Genomic DNA, 23,460 nt, shown 5'->3' with positions numbered 1-23,460 from the left:
AGATTCAGGAATTCAGTGCCAGCGGATGAGGCCACAATATTGAGAAACTGGTATCTACTACAATGCACTGGACAGACTGAGTTTAGAGAGCGATCATTAGCTTACTTCTGTCAACATGTTCTTAAATAAGGCTGATGTTAACTTCTCGCTTACAGACCAAAGTAAATCTACTCTAGTCGGATGTGTTGTAATTTATGGAGGCTTGACAGCTATTGGTACTACTCCAGACAACTATAAATTATGGAGCTGCTAATTACTGATGACTATGAGAAAAACCTGTTTGTATTAGAAATGCTCTATTACTAAAAGAACTTGTGAAGCATCTATGATTTCACAGTTTACAATATTAGAAAATACATGCATCTTACTGATGATACTATTTTTAAAAGGAATTATTGAACTCAATTATTCAAATGATTTGCCCTGAAGAAGCTATATAAAAAAAGTTGTGAAACACATGTTAATATCTGGTGCTGAATTACATATAGGGCCCACAGACCCAGTTTGAACTGCGGTGCACAGCTGGGCACATCAGCACAGTTCACCTGAATACAGAAAGGAATGTGGGGTCCCCAGAAAAGTGGTAAAACCATACAGTGTGACCCTGGACTGAGGTGAGAGTATCAGTAAAAGATCCAACCACTGTTAAAACCAACAGAAGTAGCTGGAAAACACAGCTTGGTCTTTCACTGGGAAACACCTGGCCTCAATTTTCAGAGGTGGCAGAGAGCCCTTTGCAGGTAGGTGTGGTATGTAACTGTACCGGCCTTAGACGGAATTCCTGCAGGATCCTCTGAGCCCCACTCCATTGGGGTACTCAGCTATGCATCGTCTCATATGAGGTACACAATCAGTGCACCTTTAAATGGGTGCATACCCTTGTACGCACTCTGTTCTTCAGCATGAGTACGAGTAAAGGCTTTCCTTCCTTTCCAATGTGTCACACCCACAAGCAAATGAGAGAACACCAGAGAACACCAAAATGTGTGCCGGATCAATGAAAATTACAGAAGAGGCTACACAAATTCCCACAGTGCATTATCAAAGTGCCCTAGAGGTGAAAAAGTAGGTGTTAACACTTTAGAGCCCCAAGACATTATGAGTAGTATGGCCGTTGGCATTAAAAAATGTGCCATTTGTTGACTCTCAAAACTTTCAAATAAGCAAAGTGTATTTTATCCGTCGGGGAATTGGTTATTGAAGCAGATTATCATGAAATCAAGCAATTGAAGATGTAAAAGAGGCTAAATGCCAATAATGCTGAACTCCACTGAAGACCCTAACAACACCCTTCCAACCACGCAGTTTGCAAGACACATCATTAGTAGTAAATGATGAGAAATAAACAGATTAGAGAAAATTATTTTTAATGAAAATGACTTTAGGAAAAAAGATTACACATTTCTGCACAGAAATTAAGAGCATAAGTAGGCAATTAAAGAAAGTAGGCAATTAAAGAGAACATATAGTGTACATCATGGACAATCAGTAATGGTCTTCAGAAAAAAAACAGAGGAGTTGTGGACTTCAGTGTGAAAAGGACTGACAAAAATTAAACTGATTTCGAAGGGAGCACGATCATTACAATGCATGCACAAGCACAAGAAGTGTTTTGGAACAGTTGGGAAACAAAGTGCGTTTTGGGTGTAGGTGTACTAGAAATGAAAACTGTAGGAAGTTGGCTCTGTATGCACTATTTCAAAGTAAGGAATAGTATGCACAGAGTCCAAGGGTTCCCATTAGAGGTAAGATAGTGGCAAAAAGAGATAATACTAATGCTCTATTTTGTGGTAGTGTGGTCGAGCAGTAGGCTTATCAAAGGAGTAGTGTTAAGCATTTGTTGTACACACACAGGCAATAAATGAGGAACATACACTCAGAGACAATGCCAGGCCAATAGGTTTTTGTATAGAAAAATATCTTTACTTAGTTTATTTTAAGAACCACAGGTTCAAATTTTACATGTAATACTTCAAATGAAAGGTATTGCAGGTAAGTACTTTAGGAACTTTGAATAATCACAATAGCATTTATACTTTTCAAATAAATCACATATAGCTATTTTAAAACTAGACAGTGCAATTTTCACAGTTCCTAGGGGGATTAAGAGTTTGTTAGTTCTTACAGGTAAGTAAACCAACTACTGGGTTCAAGTGTGGGTCCAAGGTAGCCCACCGTTGGGGGTTCAGAGCAACCCCAAAGTTACCACACCAGCAGCACAGGGCCGGTCAGGTGCAGAGGTCAAAGTGGTGCCCAAAACACATAGGCTTCAATGGAGAAGGGGGTGCCCCGGTTCCAGTCTGCCAGCAGGTAAGTACCCGCGTCTTCGGAGGGCAGACCAGGGGGGTTTTGTAGGGCACCGGGGGGGACACAAGTTAGCACAGAAAGTACACCCTCAGCAGCACGGGGCGGCCGGGTGCAGTGTGCAAACACACGTCAGGTTTCCAATGTAAATCAATGGGAGACCAAGGGGTCTCTTCAGCGATGCAGGCAGGCAAGGGGGGGGCTCCTTGGGGTAGCCACCACCTGGGCAAGGGAGAGGGCCTCCTGGGGGTCACTCCTGCACTGGAGTTCCGATCTTTCAGGTCCAGGGGGCTGCGGGTGCAGTCTCTTTACCAAGCGTCGGGATCTGGGAAGCAGGCAGTCGCGGTCAGGGGGAGCCTCGGGATTCCCTCTGCAGGCGTCGCTGTGGGAGTTCGGGGGGGGCAACTCTGGCTACTCACAGTCTCGTAGTCGCCGGGGAGTCCTCCCTGAAGTGTTGTTTCTCCACAAGTCGAGCCGGGGGCGTCGGGTGCAGAGGAGCAAGTCTCACGCTTCCGGTGGGAAACGCAGTTGTTTTAAAGTTGCTCCTTTGAAACAAAGTTGCAGTCTTGGGTGAACAGGGCCGCTGTCCTCGGGAGTTTCTTGGTCCTTCTAGAGCAGGGCAGTCCTCTGGGGATTCAGAGGTCGCTGGTCCCTGGGGAAAGCGTCGCTGGAGCAGTGTCTTTAGAAGTGGGGAGACAGGCCGGTAGAGCTGGGGCCAAAGCAGTTGGTGTCTCCATCGTCTCTGCAGGGTTTTTCAACTTAGCAGTCCTCTTCTTCTTAGGTTGCAGGAATCCGAGTTCCTAGGTTCAGGTGAGCCCCTAAATACAGAATTTAGGGGTGTGTTTAGGTCAGGGAGGGCAGTAGCCAATGGCTACTAGCCCTGAGGGTGGCTGCACCCTCTTTGTGCCTCCTCCCAAGGGGAGGGAGTCACATTCCTATCCCTATTGGGGGGATCCTCCGTCTGCAAGATGGAGGATTCCTAAAAGTCAGAGTCACTTCAGCTCAGGTTGCCTTAGGGGCTGTCCTGACTGGCCAGTGACTCCTCCTTGTTTTTCTCATTATCTCCTCCGGCCTTGCCGCCAAAAGTGGGGCCATGGCCGGAGGAGGCGGGCAACTTCACTAGCTGGAATGCCCTGTGGTGCTGTAACAAAGGGGGTGAGCCTTTGAGGCTCACCGCCAGGTGTTACAGCTCCTGCAAGGGGGAGGTGATAAGTGTAAGGAAATGCCTCCTTGGCATGGTTGCCCCCTGACTTTTTGCCTTTGCTGATGCTATGTTTACAATTGAAAGTGTGCTGAGGCCTGCTAACCAGGCCCCAGCACCAGTGTTCTTTCCCTAACCTGTACTTTTGTATCCACAATTGGCAGACCCTGGCATCCAGATAAGTCCCTTGTAACTGGTACTTCTAGTACCAAGGGCCCTGATGCCAAGGAAGGTCTCCAAGGGCTGCAGCATGTCTTATGCCACCCTGGAGACCTCTCACTCAGCACAGACACACTGCTTGCCAGCTTGTGTGTGCTAGTGAGGACAAAACGAGTAAGTCGACATGGCACTCCCCTCAGGGTGCCATGCCAGCCTCTCACTGCCTATGCAGTATAGGTAAGACACCCCTCTAGCAGGCCTTACAGCCCTAAGGCAGGGTGCACTATACCATAGGTGAGGGTACCAGTGCATGAGCATGGTACCCCTACAGTGTCTAAACAAAACCTTAGACATTGTAAGTGCAGGGTAGCCATAAGAGTATATGGTCTGGGAGTCTGTCAAACACGAACTCCACAGCACCATAATGGCTACACTGAAAACTGGGAAGTTTGGTATCAAACTTCTCAGCACAATAAATGCACACTGATGCCAGTGTACATTTTATTGTAAAATACACCACAGAGGGCACCTTAGAGGTGCCCCCTGAAACTTAACCGACTGTCTGTGTAGGCTGACTAGTTCCAGCAGCCTGCCACACCAGAAACATGTTGCTGGCCCCATGGGGAGAGTGCCTTTGTCACTCTGAGGCCAGTAACAAAGCCTGCACTGGGTGGAGATGCTAACACCTCCCCCAGGCAGGAGCTGTGACACCTGGCGGTGAGCCTCAAAGGCTCACCCCTTTGTCACAGCCCAGCAGGGCACTCCAGCTTAGTGGAGTTGCCCGCCCCCTCCGGCCACGGCCCCCACTTTTGGCGGCAAGGCTGGAGGGAACAAAGAAAGCAACAAGGAGGAGTCACTGGCCAGTCAGGACAGCCCCTAAGGTGTCCTGAGCTGAAGTGACTCTGACTTTTAGAAATCCTCCATCTTGCAGATGGAGGATTCCCCCAATAGGGTTAGGATTGTGACCCCCTCCCCTTGGGAGGAGGCACAAAGAGGGTGTACCCACCCTCAGGGCTAGTAGCCATTGGCTACTAACCCCCCAGACCTAAACACGCCCTTAAATTTAGTATTTAAGGGCTACCCTGAACCCTAGAAAATTAGATTCCTGCAACTACAAGAAGAAGGACTGCCTAGCTGAAAAACCCCTGCAGAGGAAGACCAGAAGACGACAACTGCCTTGGCTCCAGAAACTCACCGGCCTGTCTCCTGCCTTCCAAAGATCATGCTCCAGCGACGCCTTCCAAAGGGACCAGCGACCTCGACATCCTCTGAGGACTGCCCCTGCTTCGAAAAGACAAGAAACTCCCGAGGACAGCGGACCTGCTCCAAGAAAAGCTGCAACTTTGTTTCCAGCAGCTTTAAAGAACCCTGCAAGCTCCCCGCAAGAAGCGTGAGACTTGCAACACTGCACCCGGCGACCCCGACTCGGCTGGTGGCGAACCAACCCCTCAGGAGGGACCCCAGGACTACTCTAAGACTGTGAGTACAAAAACCTGTCCCCCCTGAGCCCCCACAGCGCCGCCTGCAGAGGGAATCCCGAGGCTTCCCCTGACCGCGACTCTTTGAATCCTAAGTCCCGACACCTGGGAGAGACCCTGCACCCGCAGCCCCCAGGACCTGAAGGACCGGACTTTCACTGGAGGAGTGACCCCCAGGAGTCCCTCTCCCTTGACCAAGTGGAGGTTTCCCCGAGGAACCCCCCCCTTGCCTGCCTGCAGCGCTGAAGAGATCCCTAGATCTCCCATTGACTTCCATTACAAACCCGACGCTTGTTTCTACACTGCACCCGGCCGCCCCCGCGCTGCTGAGGGTGAAATTTCTGTGTGGGCTTGTGTCCCCCCCGGTGCCCTACAAAATCCCCCTGGTCTGCCCTCCGAAGACGCGGGTACTTACCTGCAAGCAGACCGGAACCGGGGCACCCCCTTCTCTCCATTCTAGCCTATGCGTTTTGGGCACCACTTTGAACTCTGCACCTGACCGGCCCTGAGCTGCTGGTGTGGTGACTTTGGGGTTGCTCTGAACCCCCAACGGTGGGCTACCTTGGACCAAGAACTAAGCCCTGTAAGTGTCTTACTTACCTGGTTAACCTAACAAATACTTACCTCCCCTAGGAACTGTGAAAATTGCACTAAGTGTCCACTTTTAAAACAGCTATTTGTGAATAACTTGAAAAGTATACATGCAATTTTGATGATTTAAAGTTCCTAAAGTACTTACCTGCAATACCTTTCGAATGGGATATTACATGTAGAATTTGAACCTGTGGTTCTTAAAATAAACTAAGAAAAGATATTTTTCTATACAAAAACCTATTGGCTGGATTTGTCTCTGAGTGTGTGTACCTCATTTATTGTCTATGTGTATGTACAACAAATGCTTAACACTACTCCTTGGATAAGCCTACTGCTCGACCACACTACCACAAAATAGAGCATTAGTATTATCTATTTTTACCACTATTTTACCTCTAAGGGGAACCCTTGGACTCTGTGCATGCTATTCCTTACTTTGAAATAGCACATACAGAGCCAACTTCCTACAATAAGCATCTCCACCCAGTGCAGGCTTTGTTACTAGCCACAGAGTGACAAAGGCACTCTCCCCATGTGGCCAGCAACATGTCTTGAGTGTGGCAGGCTGCTAAAACCAGTCAGCCTACACGGGTAGTTGGTTAAGGTTTCAGGGGTCACCTCTAAGGTGCCCTCTGGGGTGTATTTTACAATAAAATGTACACTGGCATCAGTGTGCATTTATTGTGCTGAGAAGTTTGATACCAAACTTCCCAGTTTTCAGAGTAGCCATTATGGTGCTGTGGAGTTCGTGTTTAACAGACTCCCAGACCATATACTCTTATGGCTACCCGGCACTTACAATGTCTAAGGTTTTGCTTAGACACTGTAGGGGCACATTGCTCATGCACTGGTGCCCTCACCTATGGCAGAGTGCACCCTGCCTTAGGGCTGTAAGGCCTGCTAGAGGGGTGACTTATCTATACTGCATAGGCAGTGTGAGGTTGGCATGGCACCCTGAGGGGAGTGCCATGTTGACTTACTCGTTTTGTCCTCACCAGCACACACAAGCTGGCAAGCAGTGTGTCTGTGCTGAGTGAGGGGTCCCCAAGGTGGCATAAGACATGCTGCAGCCCTTAGAGACCTCCCCTGGCATCAGGGCCCTTGGTACCAGGGGTACCAGTTACAAGGGACTTACCTGGATGCCAGGGTGTGCCAATTGTGAAAACAAACGTACAGGTTAGGGAAAGAACACTGGTGCTGGGGCCTGGTTAGCAGGCCTCAGCACACTTTCAAATCAAAACATAGCATCAGCAAAGGCAAAAAGTCAGGGGGTAACCATGCCAAGGAGGCATTTCCTTACAAAAACCTATAATGAAGTAACATCTTAGACAACAACGAAATGAAAGCTGCAACGAGGTCCCCTTAAGTGAAAAAAGTGCATTGGCAGAGTTAAACTGTAACCTCAAACAAGACAACTATGAAAAGGAGTCAAAAGATGACGTTAGAATTGTAAATGGTGAATTTAAAAAGACACACACACAAAATATTATATAAAAGATATTTTTGAGAAAGGACCTTTTTTCTTTGCATCTATTAGAATGCATATGTGCACACATCTTTACTTTGAGAGCTAAAAAGTTGTGCATTTCAAATCATGTTATCCTAGCACTGTCACTTTATGACAGACTAAGGCATCCAAACAAGAGGTGCTTTCTATACAGAAAAGCCACAAATCAGCAATCACAATGTCAAAGTAAAAATAACAAAAAACATACGCAGACTCTTAATTAGAAGTTACATGTCTTTTCACCTATGCAATGTTAGGACCACTTGCTTCCCATCGCCAAAGCCTACTGAGAACACAAATGGGTAAATATAACCACCCATGAAAATGCAATGAGCTTGATGGCCACCCCTATAAGCAACAGCAACGCATAAAAAACACACAGAAGCTAATGGCTGAAGGGGGCCGACCCAACGCCCACACTTTCATTATATTTTCTCATATTGTAGTTTATTAACTAATAACTATCACAAGGTATTCAAACGGCTAAAGTTGTCTGCAGCCACACCTAAAAAGGATGCAGAACTTCAACAGGACATCAAAGGAAGACATATTGCGTTTTTAATAAAAATGGGTGAGCTGTTCTGCACATAAAGTACTTCTGAGGTTAGAAAAGGAGAAAAACATCCAGCAGCAAGTGCACTCTGGTGTAACAGACAAATAGCAAATATTTACTAGGCTTCACAACATTACAAACAATATTGATTGTGTATTACAAAAATGTTTTTTCACCCACAATACTGTTAAAGTTCACAACTCTTTTCGAGTCAGAATTGTTCCCTCAACAAACTCGTAGCTAACACCAGCCAACATGTGTTTCAAAGCACACAGGCCACTTTCTAAAGGCTCCCATATCAATGGGTTATTGATTTCAAAGTTTCAAACAACGTCTACAATTTCCACTTATTTTCAAACCTAATGATATCAACATCAGCTCTCTCCAAACACCAAATGTGAACTGACCACAGTTATTATTCTTATTTTTTTTTACATGATTAAAAGTCACCAAATATTCACTAGACTTATTACGCGCAAAATAATTTCAGGGAGCTGTAAACTTGGTAGACTGGTTGTTATAATTTTAAGGTGAAAATAATTCATTCCAGAAGGACAACTTTTGTCAAGAACTTCTGTGGCAATTGCAAAAAACGGGTAGAAGACACAAAATGATTCACTTGAGCAAACAGGGTTATGGAAGACGTAATGTGGAATGGACAACATTTTGATATTCGATTTAATACTCCAAAACTATGGCACAAGTAAGAGGTACCCAGGTAATGAAAATGTCACTTACCCAGTGTACATCTGTTCGTGGCATCAGTCGCTGAGATTCACATGGTATGCATGAGCTCGCCATCTGGTGTTGGGTCGGAGTGTTACAAGTTGTTTTTCTTCGAAGAAGTGTTTTCGAGTCACGGGACCGAGTGACTCCTCCTTCTGTGCTCATTGCGCATGGGCGTCGACTCCATCTTCGATTGTTTTCCCCGCAGAGGGTGAGGTAGGAGTTGTACTATAGTAATAGTGCCCGCGCAATGAAAAATGTAAGTATGTACCTATTAAAGGATTAAATAATATATATACAAATGTTCAAAATTGAAGGTAACTTCTGAACTGCTACAGGCTTCCGGGGAGGTGGGTGGGTCCATGTGAATCTCAGCGACTGATGCCACGAACAGATGTACACTGGGTAAGTGACATTTTCAGTTCGATGGCATCTGTCGCTGTAGATACACATGGTATGCATAGACTAGTAAGCAGTTAGTTCCCCATAAGCGGTGGTTTAGCCTGTAGGAGTAGAAGTTGTCTGAAATAGAGTTCTTAATACAGCTTGACCTACCGTAGCTTGTTGTGCGGATAGCACATCGATACAGTAGTGTTTGGTGAATGTGTGAGGCGTAGACCAAGTGGCTGCCTTACATATTTCCTGCATTGGGATGTTTCCTAAAAAGGCCATTGAAGCACCTTTTTTCCTTGTTGAATGTGCCCTGGGAGTAATGGGCAGTTGTCTTTTTGCTTTAAGGTAGCAGATTTGGATGCATTTAACTATCCATCTGGCTATACCTTGTTTTGATATTGGGTTACCTGCATGAGGTTTTTGGAATGCAATAAATAGCTGTTTAGTTTTTCTGATGTTTTTTGTTCTGTCAATGTAGTACATTAATGCTCTTTTGACATCTAATGTATGTAGTGCTCTTTCAGCCACAGAATCTGGCTGTGGGAAAAAAACTGGTAGTTCTACCGTTTGATTTAGATGGAATGGTGAAATAACTTTGGGTAAAAATTTTGGATTAGGTCGTAGGACGACCTTATTTTTATGTATTTGTATAAAAGGCTCTTGTGTTGTGAACGCTTGAATTTCACTTACTCTTCTTAGAGATGTAATGGCGATGAGAAAGGCAACTTTCCAGGTTAGGAATTGTATTCCGCAAGAGTGCATGGGTTCGAAAGGTGGGCCCATGAGTCTTGTTAGAACCACGTTTAGGTTCCATGAAGGAACAGGTGGTGTTCTTGGTGGTATAATTCTTTTAAGCCCTTCTATGAATGCTTTGATAACTGGTATCCTATACAAGGAAGTTGAATATGTAGTTTGCAGGTATGCAGATATTGCTGCAAGGTGTATTTTAATAGAAGAGAAGGCTAGCTTTGCCTTTTGTAAATGGAGCAAGTAATTTACTATATGTTTTGGAGTTGCGTCTAGTGGTTGTATCTGATTATGATGGCAGTACCAAACAAATCTTTTCCACTTACTTGCGTAGCAGTGTCTAGTGGATGGCCTTCTGGCCTGCTTTATGACTTCCATACACTCTTGGCTAAGTTGTAAGTGTCCGAATTCTAGGATTTCAGGAGCCAGATTGCTAGATTCAGCGATGCTGGGTCCGGGTGTCTGATCTGTTGGTTGTGTTGCGTTAACAGATCTGGTTTGTTGGGCAGTTTGATGTGTGGTACTACAGACAGATCTAGCAGTGTTGTGTACCAGGGTTGTCTTGCCCACGTTGGTGCTATTAAAATGAGTTTGAGTTTGTTTTGACTCAATTTGTTTACTAGGTAAGGAAGGAGAGGGAGAGGAGGAAAAGCGTAAGCAAATATTCCTGACCAGTTCATCCATAGGGCATTGCCTTGGGATTGCTTGTGTGGGTATCTGGACGCGAAGTTTTGGCATTTTGCGTTCTCTTTTGTTGCAAATAAGTCTATTTGTGGTGTTCCCCAGAGTGTGAAGTAGGTGTTCAGAATCTGTGGGTGGATTTCCCATTCGTGGACTTGCTGGTGATCTCGAGAGAGATTGTCTGCCAGCTGATTCTGGATCCCCGGAATAAACTGTGCTATTAGACCAATTTGATGGTGGATTGCCCACTTCCATATTTTTTGAGCTAACAAGCTTAACTGCGTTGAATGTGTTCCTCCTTGTTTGTTTAGATAATACATCGTTGTCATGTTGTCTGTTTTGACAAGGATGTATTTGTGGGTTATGATTGGTTGGAAAGCTTTTAGTGCTTGAAAAACTGCTAATAATTCTAGATGATTTATATGCAGTTTTGTTTGATGTATGTTCCATTGTCCTTTTATGTTGTGTTGATTGAGATGTGCTCCCCACCCTGTCATGGAAGCATCTGTTGTTATTACGTACTGTGGCACTGGGTCTTGGAAAGGCCGCCCTATGTTTAAATTTATACTGTTCCACCATAGAAGCGAGAGGTAAGTTTGGCGGTCTAGCAACACCAGATCTAGAAGGTGACCCTGTGCTTGAGACCACTGTGAGGCTAGGCACTGTTGTAAGGGCCTCATGTGCAGTCTTGCGTTTGGGACAATGGCTATGCATGAGGACATCATGCCTAGGAGCTGTAGTATTGTTCTTGCTTGTATTGTTTGGTTTGGAGACATGTGTTGAATGACCCTGTTGAAATTGTGGATCCTTTGTGGAGTTGGCGTTGCTACTCCTTTTGTCGTGTCTATTATGGCTCCTAGATATTGCTGTACTTTGCTTGGCAGAATGTTTGATTTTGCAAAGTTGACGGTGAACCCTAGTTTGTAGAGGGTTTGTATGACTTGATTTGTGTGGTTTGAGCATTGTGTGAGCGAACTGGTTTTGATTAGCCAGTCGTCTAGATACGGGAACACATGTATTTGCTGCCTTCTGATGTGTGCAGCGACTACTGCTAGGCATTTTGTGAATACTCTTGGAGCGGTTGTTAAACCAAAAGGCAATACTTTGAATTGGTAATGTATTCCTTTGAATACAAACCTTAGATATTTCCTGTGTGATTGATGTATTGGTATATGGAAATATGCGTCCTTGAGGTCTAGGGTTGTCATGTAGTCGTGTTTTTTGAGCAATGGTAACACTTCTTGTAGTGTGACCATGTGAAAGTGGTCTGATTTGATGAATGTGTTTACTACCCTGAGGTCTAGAATTGGTCTCAGTGTTTCGTCCTTTTTTGGTATCAAGAAGTACAGTGAATAAACTCCTGTGTTTATTTGTGTGCTTGGTACTAATTCTATTGCATTTTTTTGCAGTAGTGCTTGAACTTCTATCTCTAGAAGCTGTGAATGGTATTTTGATAAATTTTGTGATTTTGGTGGTATGTCTGGAGGGAATTGCATGAATTCTATGCAATAACCATGTTGGATAATTGCTAGGACCCATGTGTCTGTAGTTATTTTGTCCCATGCTTCGTAATATTGACGTATCCTCCCCCCCACTGGTGTTGTGTGGGAGGGGTGAGTGACGTGTGAGTCACTGCTTGTTGGTAGTGGTTTTGGGGCTTTGAAATCTTCCTCTATTCCTAGGGAATTGCCCCCCTCTATACTGGCCCCGAAAACCTCCCCTGTACTGTCCCTGGTAGGTGGGCGGTGCGGACTGTGAGGTGCTAGCTTGTGTGGCCTGACCCCGAAACCCTCCTCTAAAAGGTGTTTTGCGGAAGCTGTTATAAGATCCTCTGCTCTGCGGGGAGTAGAGTGCGCCCATGGCCTTGGCAGTGTCAGTGTCCTTCTTGAGCTTTTCTATGGCTGTGTCGACCTCCGGACCGAACAGAAGTTTTTCGTTTACTGGCATGTTAAGCACTGCCTGCTGAATTTCTGGCTTGAAACCAGACGTTCTGAGCCATGCGTGCCTACGGATGGTAACCGACGTATTAATGGTCCTTGCGGCCGTGTCTGCTGCATCCATGGAGGAGCGTATTTGATTGTTGGAAATGTTTTGACCCTCCTCAACAACCTGTTTTGCTCTTTTTTGCAGATCTTTTGGGAGATGTTCAATGAGATGCTGCATCTCATCCCAGTGGGCTCTGTCGTATCGCGCTAGCAGCGCTTGTGAATTTGCGATGCGCCACTGGTTTGCTGCTTGGACAGCAACCCTCTTCCCGGCTGCATCGAACTTCCTGCTTTCTTTATCTGGGGGAGGTGCATCCCCAGAAGTGTGTGAATTTGCCCGTTTTCTGGCAGCCCCTACCACCACAGAATCTGGTGGCAGCTGAGAGGTGATGAATACAGGGTCCGTAGGAGGCGCCTTATACTTTTTGTCCACCCTAGGCGTCACTGCCCTACTTTTAACTGGCTCCTTGAAAATGTCCTTTGCATGGCGTAGCATGCCTGGGAGCATTGGCAGGCTTTGGTAGGAGCTGTGGGTTGAAGAGAGGGTGTTAAATAAAAAATCATCCTCTACTTGTTCCGAGTGTAGTTCCACATTATGGAATAGTGCTGCTCTAGCCACCACTTGTGAGTAGGCTGTGCTGTCTTCCGGTGGTGATGGCCTAGTTGGGTATGTGTCTGGGCTGTTATCAGACACTGGTGCGTCGTACAAGTCCCACGCATCCTGATCTTGGTCATCGTGGCTCATGGCGGTGTGAGCTGGCGAATGTGACGGGGTGTAAGTTGGCGAAGCCGGAGTTACAGGTGGAGGCGAGGGAGGAGGTGTTACCTTTTGTGCTGTTTGTTGCTGAGGAGTAAACTGAAGCGTTCTCTTTCGTTTGACAGGTGGAAGGGTACTGATCTTCCCAGTCCCCTGCTGAATAAAGATACGCTTTTGCGTGTGATCCACGTCAGTGGATTGCAGTTCTTGTTCAAATCTATGTTTCTTCATTTGTGAAGACATAGAATGCTCTTCAGTATAGGAGCCTGAAACAGGGTCTGATGTCGCTTTTTTCGGCTCCGAAAACCCTGTTGATTGTTTTTTCGGCTCCGAGGTAACCTTCCTCTTTTTCTGTGCCGAAAATTCTTGGCCTCTATGGTCTTCGGCGCCACTGTCTCGGCGTCGATCCGTGTCGACACCGAACTCTCGGTGTCGATGCTTCTGTTTAGCACTCTCTCGGTCCCGAGGAGGCTGCGTGCCGGTGTCTCGACCGAAGTCGGACGATCTCGACACTGAATGGGCCTTTTTCGGTGCCGATTGTTGGTCACCGAGAATTTGGGTGGAGCCATGGCCGGTTGGCAGTGGCGTCCCCTGGGCCTTCTTTCCTTTTTTAAGTTCTGATCTCGACGTCTTACTCACAGTTTTTGTAGAGTCTAGCTCGTCGGAGTCTGAATCCTGGATGGAAAAGGATTCCTCCTGTTCCTCTTCTGTCTCGAACTGTCGACGCTCCTTTGGCGTGGACGCCATCTGCAGTCTTCTCGCTCGACGGTCGCGCAGAGTTTTTCGGGACCGGAACGCCCGACAGGCCTCACAGGATTCTTCGCTGTGCTCGGGTGACAGGCACAGGTTACAGACCGAGTGTAGGTCCGTATAAGGATATTTGTTGTGGCATTCGGGGCAGAATCGAAACGGGGTCCGTTCCATCGGCGTTGTTCTCCACGCGGTCGGGCCGACTAGGCCCCGACGGGGTGCCGAAATCTACCCCGAAGGGCACCGAGGCGCTTCGATGTTCAACGCGTCGTCGTATGTGTCTATCTCTCGAAAATCCTCCGGTTTCAGCTATCTTTCCGTTCCGAAACTCGGAGCGTCAGGAACACGTCCGAACCCGATGGCGGAAAGAAAACAATCGAAGATGGAGTCGACGCCCATGCGCAATGAGCACAGAAGGAGGAGTCACTCGGTCCCGTGACTCGAAAACACTTCTTCGAAGAAAAACAACTTGTAACACTCCGACCCAACACCAGATGGCGAGCTCATGCATACCATGTGTATCTACAGCGACAGATGCCATCGAACTATGTAGTTATCAGAATATATGTTGGCCTTTCCTATGGAAAATCATACTCAATTGTGGCATTCCATTTAGATTGTGCTCTTTATTAAAACACCATACTGAAAAACAACAATAGTGATGATGGGTTCAGAAAGAGGTCTACCTACAATATCTCAAATGAAATTCACACAGCTCCTTAATTACACTGTTGCTTTTTCAATACATAGGTCTGAACAATCTCAAGCACTGCCAACGACCCGGATCCCCCCCCTCATTTTTAGCATGAGTGTTAGCAGCTCATTTAAAACTATTGGATGCATCTCCAATAAGACTAGAAAAGAGTGTGAATGCAATAGAAAATTACAACAAAAATAATATGTCCAAATTAAAAGTAACAATTGCCAGTAAGAACCAAAATCAGATGACTTTTAAATGTATTTAACTAATGAGAGTATATAGTGACAGTTCTGTTACATAGATGCTAAGTCAGTTCAGAATATTAACGATGCTCTTCAAAAGCACATGGTGCATGAATGCACCTTTCTGTGGAAATGGACAAACACATACAAACAACAGTGTGCTGTGATATTTGAAAATGACCTAAGATTCTACAATCCCCAACACCTTTAATGCATGGCCTAGATTGGCTATAATTAAAACCAATCCTTGGTATTAGTTATGGATGTTGATAGGAATGCTCAGACTGGATCTGCAGATGACAGCATTGTAAAATACAGCCCTGGGATCCTTCATCAAGAAAATGAATACCATTCATCTCTCACTCCTAAAGACAATGGAGGATGGAATGTACTAAACGTGTTTCAAAGATATGTTCTGTTTAAATTAAAGAAAAATATACCTTTTGTACTTGTGGCATTTGAAAACTTAGAGCTTGGAGGTAGGAGTCAACTATTAAATCTATTAAAATCATATTTGACATTCTACTCCACAGCAGAGCCTCCTCACATAATCTTGAATTCTGCAAGAAGCTGAAGACCTGACTTTACCAACCTACCACAGGCAGGGCTAAGAACACACACACACATGCACAGAGCCAGGGTACCCATGTAGGTGATAGTATGGTTTAGAAATAAACATAATATTCCATAATATATCATAGCATAGTATTATGACAGATATTCGGCAGTGTTAAAAAACAGAGCGACTGTAACTTACGGCCTGATTTAGAAGTTGGTGGTAACAGTCCCACCATCAACTTTTCCACTGGAAACCCATCCGCTGCCGTGACAGTCCGCCTTCTGTATTTAGATGTTGGCGGTCCCATAGATGAAAGCCCACATTCAAACCGGCGTCTCTGCCAAGAAACACCACCAGTGTCCATGTCAGAAGAGGAAAATGTAGCAGCCAATGGGACCCTAGCCACCGTTCCGGTTGTGCAGATTTGGATGTGCCTTACCGGCAATAATAAAGTGGTTGTCCGACTTCGATGTCTGAGATGGCAGATTGGGGAGGAAAGGAGTGAAAACTCATGTTCCCCCCCCCCATTCCACCCCCGTCTTTGACTGGACACGACTGGACAACATCTGCCATCACTGCTTTCACTGACCCACATAGAAAGCATGACACCTCCAGTCGCTGGACTTGAAGGTAGGGACACTCCATTTACAGAGTACGTTGGGTGGGTGCTGCACAGGAGGTCTGGACCAATGTGGACATATACATGTCACAGTATGTTTTTTTAAAGTTACTGCGACGTGTATATGAGGGGCACAATTGGGTCAGACACAGAAGGGGACAAACTGATACACAACACATATCGTACACATACACAACTGTCTTTTTGGTGCCAGTATTAATTAGCAAATTAATGCTGACACCACAAAGATGGTACATTCACATCTGTCAAGTGTGTCCACATGTAGACAGTGACAGGGGGGCCATGTACCTGTCATGTTGTGCTGCGAGTTGTGTGTGTGAGCCATTAAGTGTATGTGTGTATGCCATGCAACTGGCTGGTTGAGGGGGTCGGTGCTGTGTTTTTTTCAGAATGGGTGTCACCTGCATATTAATTTGATGTTGTTGTGTATGTTGTGTTATGATGCTGCATGCAACATTCAGGTGAGTGGTGTTGTAATCATGACATGTGTAGTTGCAGATGTATGTGAGTATGTTTGTGTAGTTGAGTGTGTAGTTGTGTTGGTTGTTGTGCTTGTGTTGCGTGTGGGTGCGGTGTCAATGGTGATTGTATGCTGTGTCATGGATGTCGATCAATGTTTGTTTGCGGCATGTAGATGCGTGGAATGGCAATGGATACGAGTGTGTGTTGTGTGTTGTGCAGGGAGCACATATGGCTACCATACAGTTTGTGTGTGACTTACTTCTGTTCCACCATATTGCCCCTGCCATTGTACGATGTCCATTGGGTCCCCCTTCCCCCGTCAGTGAACAGCCGCCAGTCCACCGCCTGCAGAGCTGTAACATCTAAATACAGTGAACTGAACACCGTCTACTTGATGGTGTTCTTGGATCTGTCACCAACACAGGTTGGTGGGGCAACTGCCAAGATCTAAATCTGACCCTTAGTCATCATACCACTAATGAAATTAGGCTGCTGAAAAAAGTCTCTCTGGGAGGAATGAATCTGTACATTTTAGGAAGCGGTGATACACAATATGGTATACTTGCCATTTATCGGGCGCGCACTTATGCCTACTTGCCAACAATTTTAAGGCAAATGTTTAGAAAGGATGACAGGACTATTCAAGAAGCAGTGGAACTAATGAACACATGTGATCATTAAGTAACTTTTAGAACACTAATATTTTTTATATTTTAAGAAATATTTTTAGAAACATTTGTAAAATTGTATTGAATAAACCACAAATTTTAGTTTGCTTTTTGTAAAAGCGATACCCGAAAGAAGAAATATCATCTGTATTTGAATGCTGCATTTCAATTGTAAGTATGTGAGTGACATGACACAGTGCTGTCCTTGAAAATAAATTCTTAATCAAGTACACATATAAGAAAATTGCAAAACTACCACCCTGAACGGCCAGACAATAAACTACAAAGACCAACTCAGAATGAACACCAGTCGAGGACTGCAAACTATTCATAAATGCTTTACAATGGCAAATCCATGGCATGTGGCACATGGAAGCAGGATAAAGACCACCACGATCACGGATGATGAAGGGCAGACGTGCAAGCCTGTGGTAAAGAGATTAAATGCATTACATTACCTTACGTGACTGCTTATTGTATAACTCTGCATAGTCTGTCTGTTCTGTGAGCCTCTTTGATGACGTATAACACAGATATCAACCGTAGTAAGTATTTAATAACTAAAACCATGTGTTAGGATATAAAAAGCACACAAAATTGAAGTCCTTTTCCTTACGGCATCATACTTTTTATCTTATGATATGCACTCCTACTTACAACCAGATGTCACAAGCAAAGCTTTCCAAGGTGCACCATTGGCCATACTGACATCAAAGGAAGTGGAGAAAATATTAATATCACCATACAGTGTAACACTCATGTACCACTGCCGGGATAAAAAAAAACCTAAGGTCAAATAAATATGAGCAAGGATTTCGTCATCCCCTGACTTTTATGGATCAAACACCTATGATAAGGCTCAGTAATGATAAGCAAACGATGAAAAATAAGATGGCAATAAGTGAATTACGTTGCTTACATTTCAAACATATTTTTATTCACTGCGACCTAAGTTCAAAAGCAGCTCTTTCCATGACAGCAGAGATTGGTGCTCTAACTTGTCCTTGATGGGTTCAAATACTCAATAAAAAACAACAACCCGGGTTGCTTTATAATTGTTCTCAGAGAGTAGAAGTTCAAGAGATGAACGTCAGAGAAGCAAGGTGTGTTTGCAAATTTGTGAAGAGAGCACCGTCTAGACAGGCCCCACTGAACAGTGTCTTAAGTCTGATCTCTGTCACAAAAACTGATGGGTGACACACTTCTTTTTTTTTTTGTAAACATGGTAAGAGAGAAAGCATGTCAATATGTCCTACTCACCTTTCAACCAACAGACCCATGATGTCGGGCAACATATCTGCAAAGTCCTTCAGTTTTATTCGCGTGATACTCAATGCTTCAAACATTTCTAGACATTCAACTAGGACTGGAGGAAGGGTTTGTAGCTCATCACACCACTGCAACGAGTACAGTAATTCTGAAACTAAAGAGTAGTGTCAGATGTAAAACAGGTACAAACAGAAGGTGAAAACATATCATAGAAATACTTATACACATTAAGGCCCTCATTAGGAGTGGCCTGGAGCATTACTTCCAGGTGTGATATTGCCCTGGGACATTCTGAGATGGCAGATGTTTCCTGGCCCCAGATTACAGGGTCCGTAAATACCAGACCTGGTAATCCTGGGCCCAGGGACACCAGACCCTTGAGACTTGAGCCATTCTTTGAGAAGTTTTTGCACCTAGCCTCCACTAACTCTGGTCCTTCACAATATGGGTGGCAGCATATGCTCCCCTGAACACTCCCCTCATCCACTTTGACCACTCTTCAGGCCTTCACATCACAACCCTTAAAACAGCCCCACACCCATTTACCAGGTGCTTCTTGTGCATGGTAAATGGCAGCCCATTTGGGCCTGTTACTCTCCCCCCAAGAAGGGAAGATAAAACAAGCAGAAGTAGACCTGCTGCACCCGGGTCCTCCTATTATTTCCATTTCCAGGTGACAAAACTTGCAAACCTTAGATGTAGGTGTGAGATGCCAGCCAGAATCAGAGACTGCAGCCCCCGGTATGCTGACACCTAGATTCGTAATGTTGACTTTAGTTTCAAATTGCACAGAAAATTAACAATCATGTATTCTGGCATCTGATCTATGGATGGAATTTATATACATTGTGACCAGCAATATTACAAAGAAGACAGTTTCTGAGGTGTGGCAAAAAGTATTATCTGTTTAACATGGTCCACGGAAGGGAATCAATCCAAGCAGTCAGTTATTAAGCAATGGAAGCCCTCGGATGGTGTTCATGTGATTCAAACTGTTTTGAGACTACACAAAGCATACTTTTACTCAATGAGTTGTACACCAAGAAAGCAAGACAGTTGTATCAATACCCAATGACGTTTCAGGTTATACAATCAATTTCTGTGAGAAGAGCAACATTTGTATAATCTATTTGAGGCTTAAAATCTTTCTAGTTTAAAATTATTTATATGTGTGGCAGAGGCACCTTTCATCTTTTCAAAGAGTTCCTGCAATGTTTAAAAAGAAGGACTTGAGATCAGCCCCCACAGGCATTGGTAGCTGTCAAAGTCATTCATCAGCCATTACTTAACTGTGAATGTTACTCATGACCTGTGAAGTGTTCAGTTGTCCTGAGTCATGTGGCCAAGTAGGTTGTGATTTCTTCGTGCTGTGCAGGCTTTTGCTGAACTAGGAAGGCACAATTTTTCAGCTCACGAGGCAGTAACTGTAAAGAACGGCAGACATCTAATATTCGTTGTCTTGACATGGATGACATCGGAATCACACACTTCACGTATCCTGGTTTTCTCTGCAACGTGTTGCTTATCATTTGTGCTATCACGTTTGGAAATGGACTATCAGGCTGTGTCTCATTTAGCATGCGCTTTATGACATCTATCTTTGACAAAGTCAGTTGCAGTAAACAATTCGGTTGCGAAATCCATCGTGATACGTCACATTTTCCTCTGGAGGCAACGGCAGGGCCCAGTCAGCTAGAGAGTTTAATTCAATCAGAGATGAGAGATTCATCCTTTCATGACGTGACTGGAATTCAGAGACCGTACAGACTTTTCATTACTCAAATAGCATGGGAACATAAAAATGATCACATTTCAGTTCCATTGAAACGAATTTGAAATAAAAATGTGTTAACCTGCAGTGCTGGCTGCTGGAATTCAATCAGTCATGTGCGACTCATACAGACTAGTGGTTCTGAACCTGTAGTCCAAGGACCTCTGACGGTACTCAAGGCCTACTCAGGGGGTCCGCAACTCTTTTACAGAATTATATAATATTAAAATTAATAAATCTAAATTAATAACGTATATACAAATAAAGAAGCAACATTAAAAATGTGAAAACTTTTTCTATATTTGATTGTGAATTAAACGAAATTCGGAGTATTCTTGTTTTTTGCATTTTTGTGTTTTGTTCAAGGGGCAAACCATAGATATATCTTAGGCCGGGAAGCCCGGCTTCAAATAATTACTAAGTGGGGATCAGCAGATTCCAGTAATGATTTAGTGGGGGTCCACAGAAGTGAAAAGGTTAATAACTGCTGATATTGATAGTTAAGTAGCAAGCACATTAACGCAATGAGTTACCATTGCGTCTTAGGAAGATTAACAGAAAATAGAATAACGATTTCGTGGTGCAAAACATAGCAGCTTTCAATCCAAGCAACTAATCTTAATGCAATTAAACTGGGAGCTTTCTCTTTGTGGTAGTTTACTTTTCCCAGTTCACAAGAGGGTAGGCTAAGTCATATGCTTCCAGCATTTACAATTTTCTTTATTTTCGTCTAGCTGGCCATGCACTACAGAGGCATTAGAAGGATAAATAGTAATTCAGTGATATTACATGTGTGGGTATGGTGTTGCTACGGAGAGCATATATGCCTGTCTGTATATTTCCTGTGTACTGATCTTTGTAATGTTGGCATATGTTCTAAGGTCCAGATGTAGGTAGCTTTGTTTTTGTGATTTCATAATTGTAAATTTTGGCGATTCGCAATTACGAAATCGCAACCAGCTACCTTCAACCGTGTGTTTCACACTGTTTGTGATTTTCGAGGGTCACAATTGACCTACCTTATTAATAATCATTAGGGAGGGTGCAAATTGTGACCCATTGGGATTCGCTAAAACACTGGAATGCAGCCCGTTTTTCTAAAAGGAAAACGGAAAGCGTTTGAAAAAGAAAAATGAAACACTTCAGTTTCATTTTTTAGTAGGTGGCAGCGGTCAGTGGGACCACTGCCTGTTCTTAACCAGTTTGCTGCCAGGCCTTTTTCCCCTCCTGTGCCAAGCATTTTTTTGGCTATTTGGGGTAGTTCGCGCTTAGGCTCTCATAACGTTTTGCCCACATAAGCTATCCACACCAAATTTGCGTCCTTTTTTTCCAACATCCTAGGGATTCTAAAGGTACCCAGAGTTAGTGGGTTCCCCTGGAGGAAACCAAGAAATTAGCCAAAATAGAGCTAAAATTTCAGTAAAAAAAAAAAAACAAAAAAAAAAAAAGGGAAACAAGTGCTGCAGAAGAAAGCATGTGTTTTTTTCCTCTCAAAATAGCATCAACAAAGGATTTGCAGTGCTAAAATCTCCATCTCCCCAGCTTTCAGGAACAGGCAGACTTGAATCAGAAAACCACATTTTTCAACACAATTTTGGTGTTTTACTGGGACATACCCTATTTTTACTATCTTTTGTGCTTTCAGCCTCCTTCCGGTTAGTGACAGAAAAGGGTGTGAAACTAATCGTAAATCCCGGACAGCTAAACATTTCTGAAAAGTAGACAACATTCAGAATTCAGCAAGGGGTCATTTGTGTAGATCCTTCAAGGTTTTCCTATAGAAAATAACAGCTGAAATAAACAAATATTGAAACGGAGTTGAAAAAAACCCTGAAATTTCTGTCCACGTTTTCTTATGTAACTTCTTCCAGCTTTGGCAGATTTTTTAAAGCAATATACGGTTACGTCTGCTGGACTCATCTAGGGCCAGGGATATATATGGCTTGTAAATTCATCAAGAACCATAGGTACCCATAGCCAATAAATGAGCTGCATTTTGCAATGGGTTTTCATTGTATACCGAGTATACAGCAATTCATTTGGTGAAATATAAAGTGCGACAAATAGGTATGAAGGAACCCTTTGTATTTCCAAAATGGGCACAAGATAAGGTGTAGAGAAGCAGTGGTTATTTGCACATCTCTGAATTCCGGGGTCCCCATACTAGCATGTGAATTACAGGGCATTTCTCAAATAGACTTCTTTTTTACACACTGTCTTACATTTGGAAGGAAGAAATGTAGAGAAAGACAAGGGGCAATAACACTTGTTCTTCTATTCTGTGTTCCCCCAAGTCTCCCGATAAAAATGGTACCTCTATTGTGTGGCTAGGTCTAGTGCCCTCAACAGGAAATGCAACATGGACACACCACATTTTTACATTGAAATCTGACGTGTGTTTTTTGGAAAGTGCCTAGCTGTGGATTTTGGCCTCTAGATCAGCCAGCATCTAGGGATACCTGTGCATTTTTTTTAAACTAGACACCTAGGGAATCCAGGATGGGGTGACTTGTGAGGCTCTCACCAGGTTCTGGCACCCAGAATCGTTTGCAAACCTCAAAATGTGTCTAAAAAACTACTTTTCCCTCAAATTTTGGTGCTGCAAAGTTCTGGAATCTGAGAGGAGCCACACACTTCCTCCCACCCAGCATTCCCCCAAGTCTCCAGATAAAAATGGTACCTCACTTGTGTGGGTAGGCCTAGTGCCCGTGATAGGAAATGCCCCAAAACACAATGTGGAAACATCACATTTGCCCAAAGAAAATTGACCTGTTTTTTAGCAAAGTGCCCAGCTGTGGATTTTGGTCTCTAGCTCAGATGACACATAGGGAAACTTGGCAAACCTATAAAAAAAAAATTAAACTAGACACCTAGGGGAACCCACGATGGGTTAACCTGTGGCGCTCTCACCAGGTTCTGTTACCCAGAATCCTTTGTAAACCTCAAAATGTGGCAAAAAAAAAATCCTTACATTTCTGTGATGGAAAGTTCTGGAATCTGAGAGTAGCCACACATTTCCTTCCACCCAGCAGTCTCCCAAGAAAAATTGCCCCTCACTTGTTTGGGTAGGCCTAGTGCCTGCGGCAGGAAATGACCCAAAATACAACATCGACACATAAAAATTATCTATTACAAAACTATCTGTTTTTGAAAGGGGGGCACCTGCATTTTTGGTCTTGTGTGGACCCCCAGTGTTTTCTTACCCAGAATCATCAGTGAACCTCAAATTTAGCAAATAAATCACATTTCCTCTCACTTCTGTGTGGGAACACTGCACCGGCACAAATTTCCTACCACCCAACGCCCCCCTCAAT

At 44.2% G+C, this 23,460-nt stretch overlaps 1 protein-coding gene across 1 annotated transcript in view; it reads right to left on the bottom strand.

Moving 5' to 3' along the window:
- The window catches only part of LTN1 (listerin E3 ubiquitin protein ligase 1), a 488,777-nt gene that overhangs the window by 223,967 nt on the left and 241,350 nt on the right, over nucleotides 1–23,460 (bottom strand). The window contains exon 17 of the mRNA XM_069204077.1: nucleotides 18,367–18,529. Coding sequence (XP_069060178.1) covers nucleotides 18,367–18,529 — 163 coding nt within the window. The remainder of the gene's footprint in view (nucleotides 1–18,366; nucleotides 18,530–23,460) is intronic.

The sequence above is a fragment of the Pleurodeles waltl genome, chromosome 8 (assembly GCF_031143425.1).
Source record: "Pleurodeles waltl isolate 20211129_DDA chromosome 8, aPleWal1.hap1.20221129, whole genome shotgun sequence".
NCBI classification, from domain to species: Eukaryota; Metazoa; Chordata; class Amphibia; order Caudata; family Salamandridae; genus Pleurodeles; species Pleurodeles waltl.
The sequence above is the reverse complement of the archived record's forward strand: the minus strand, read 5'-3'. Positions and strand labels throughout refer to the sequence as shown.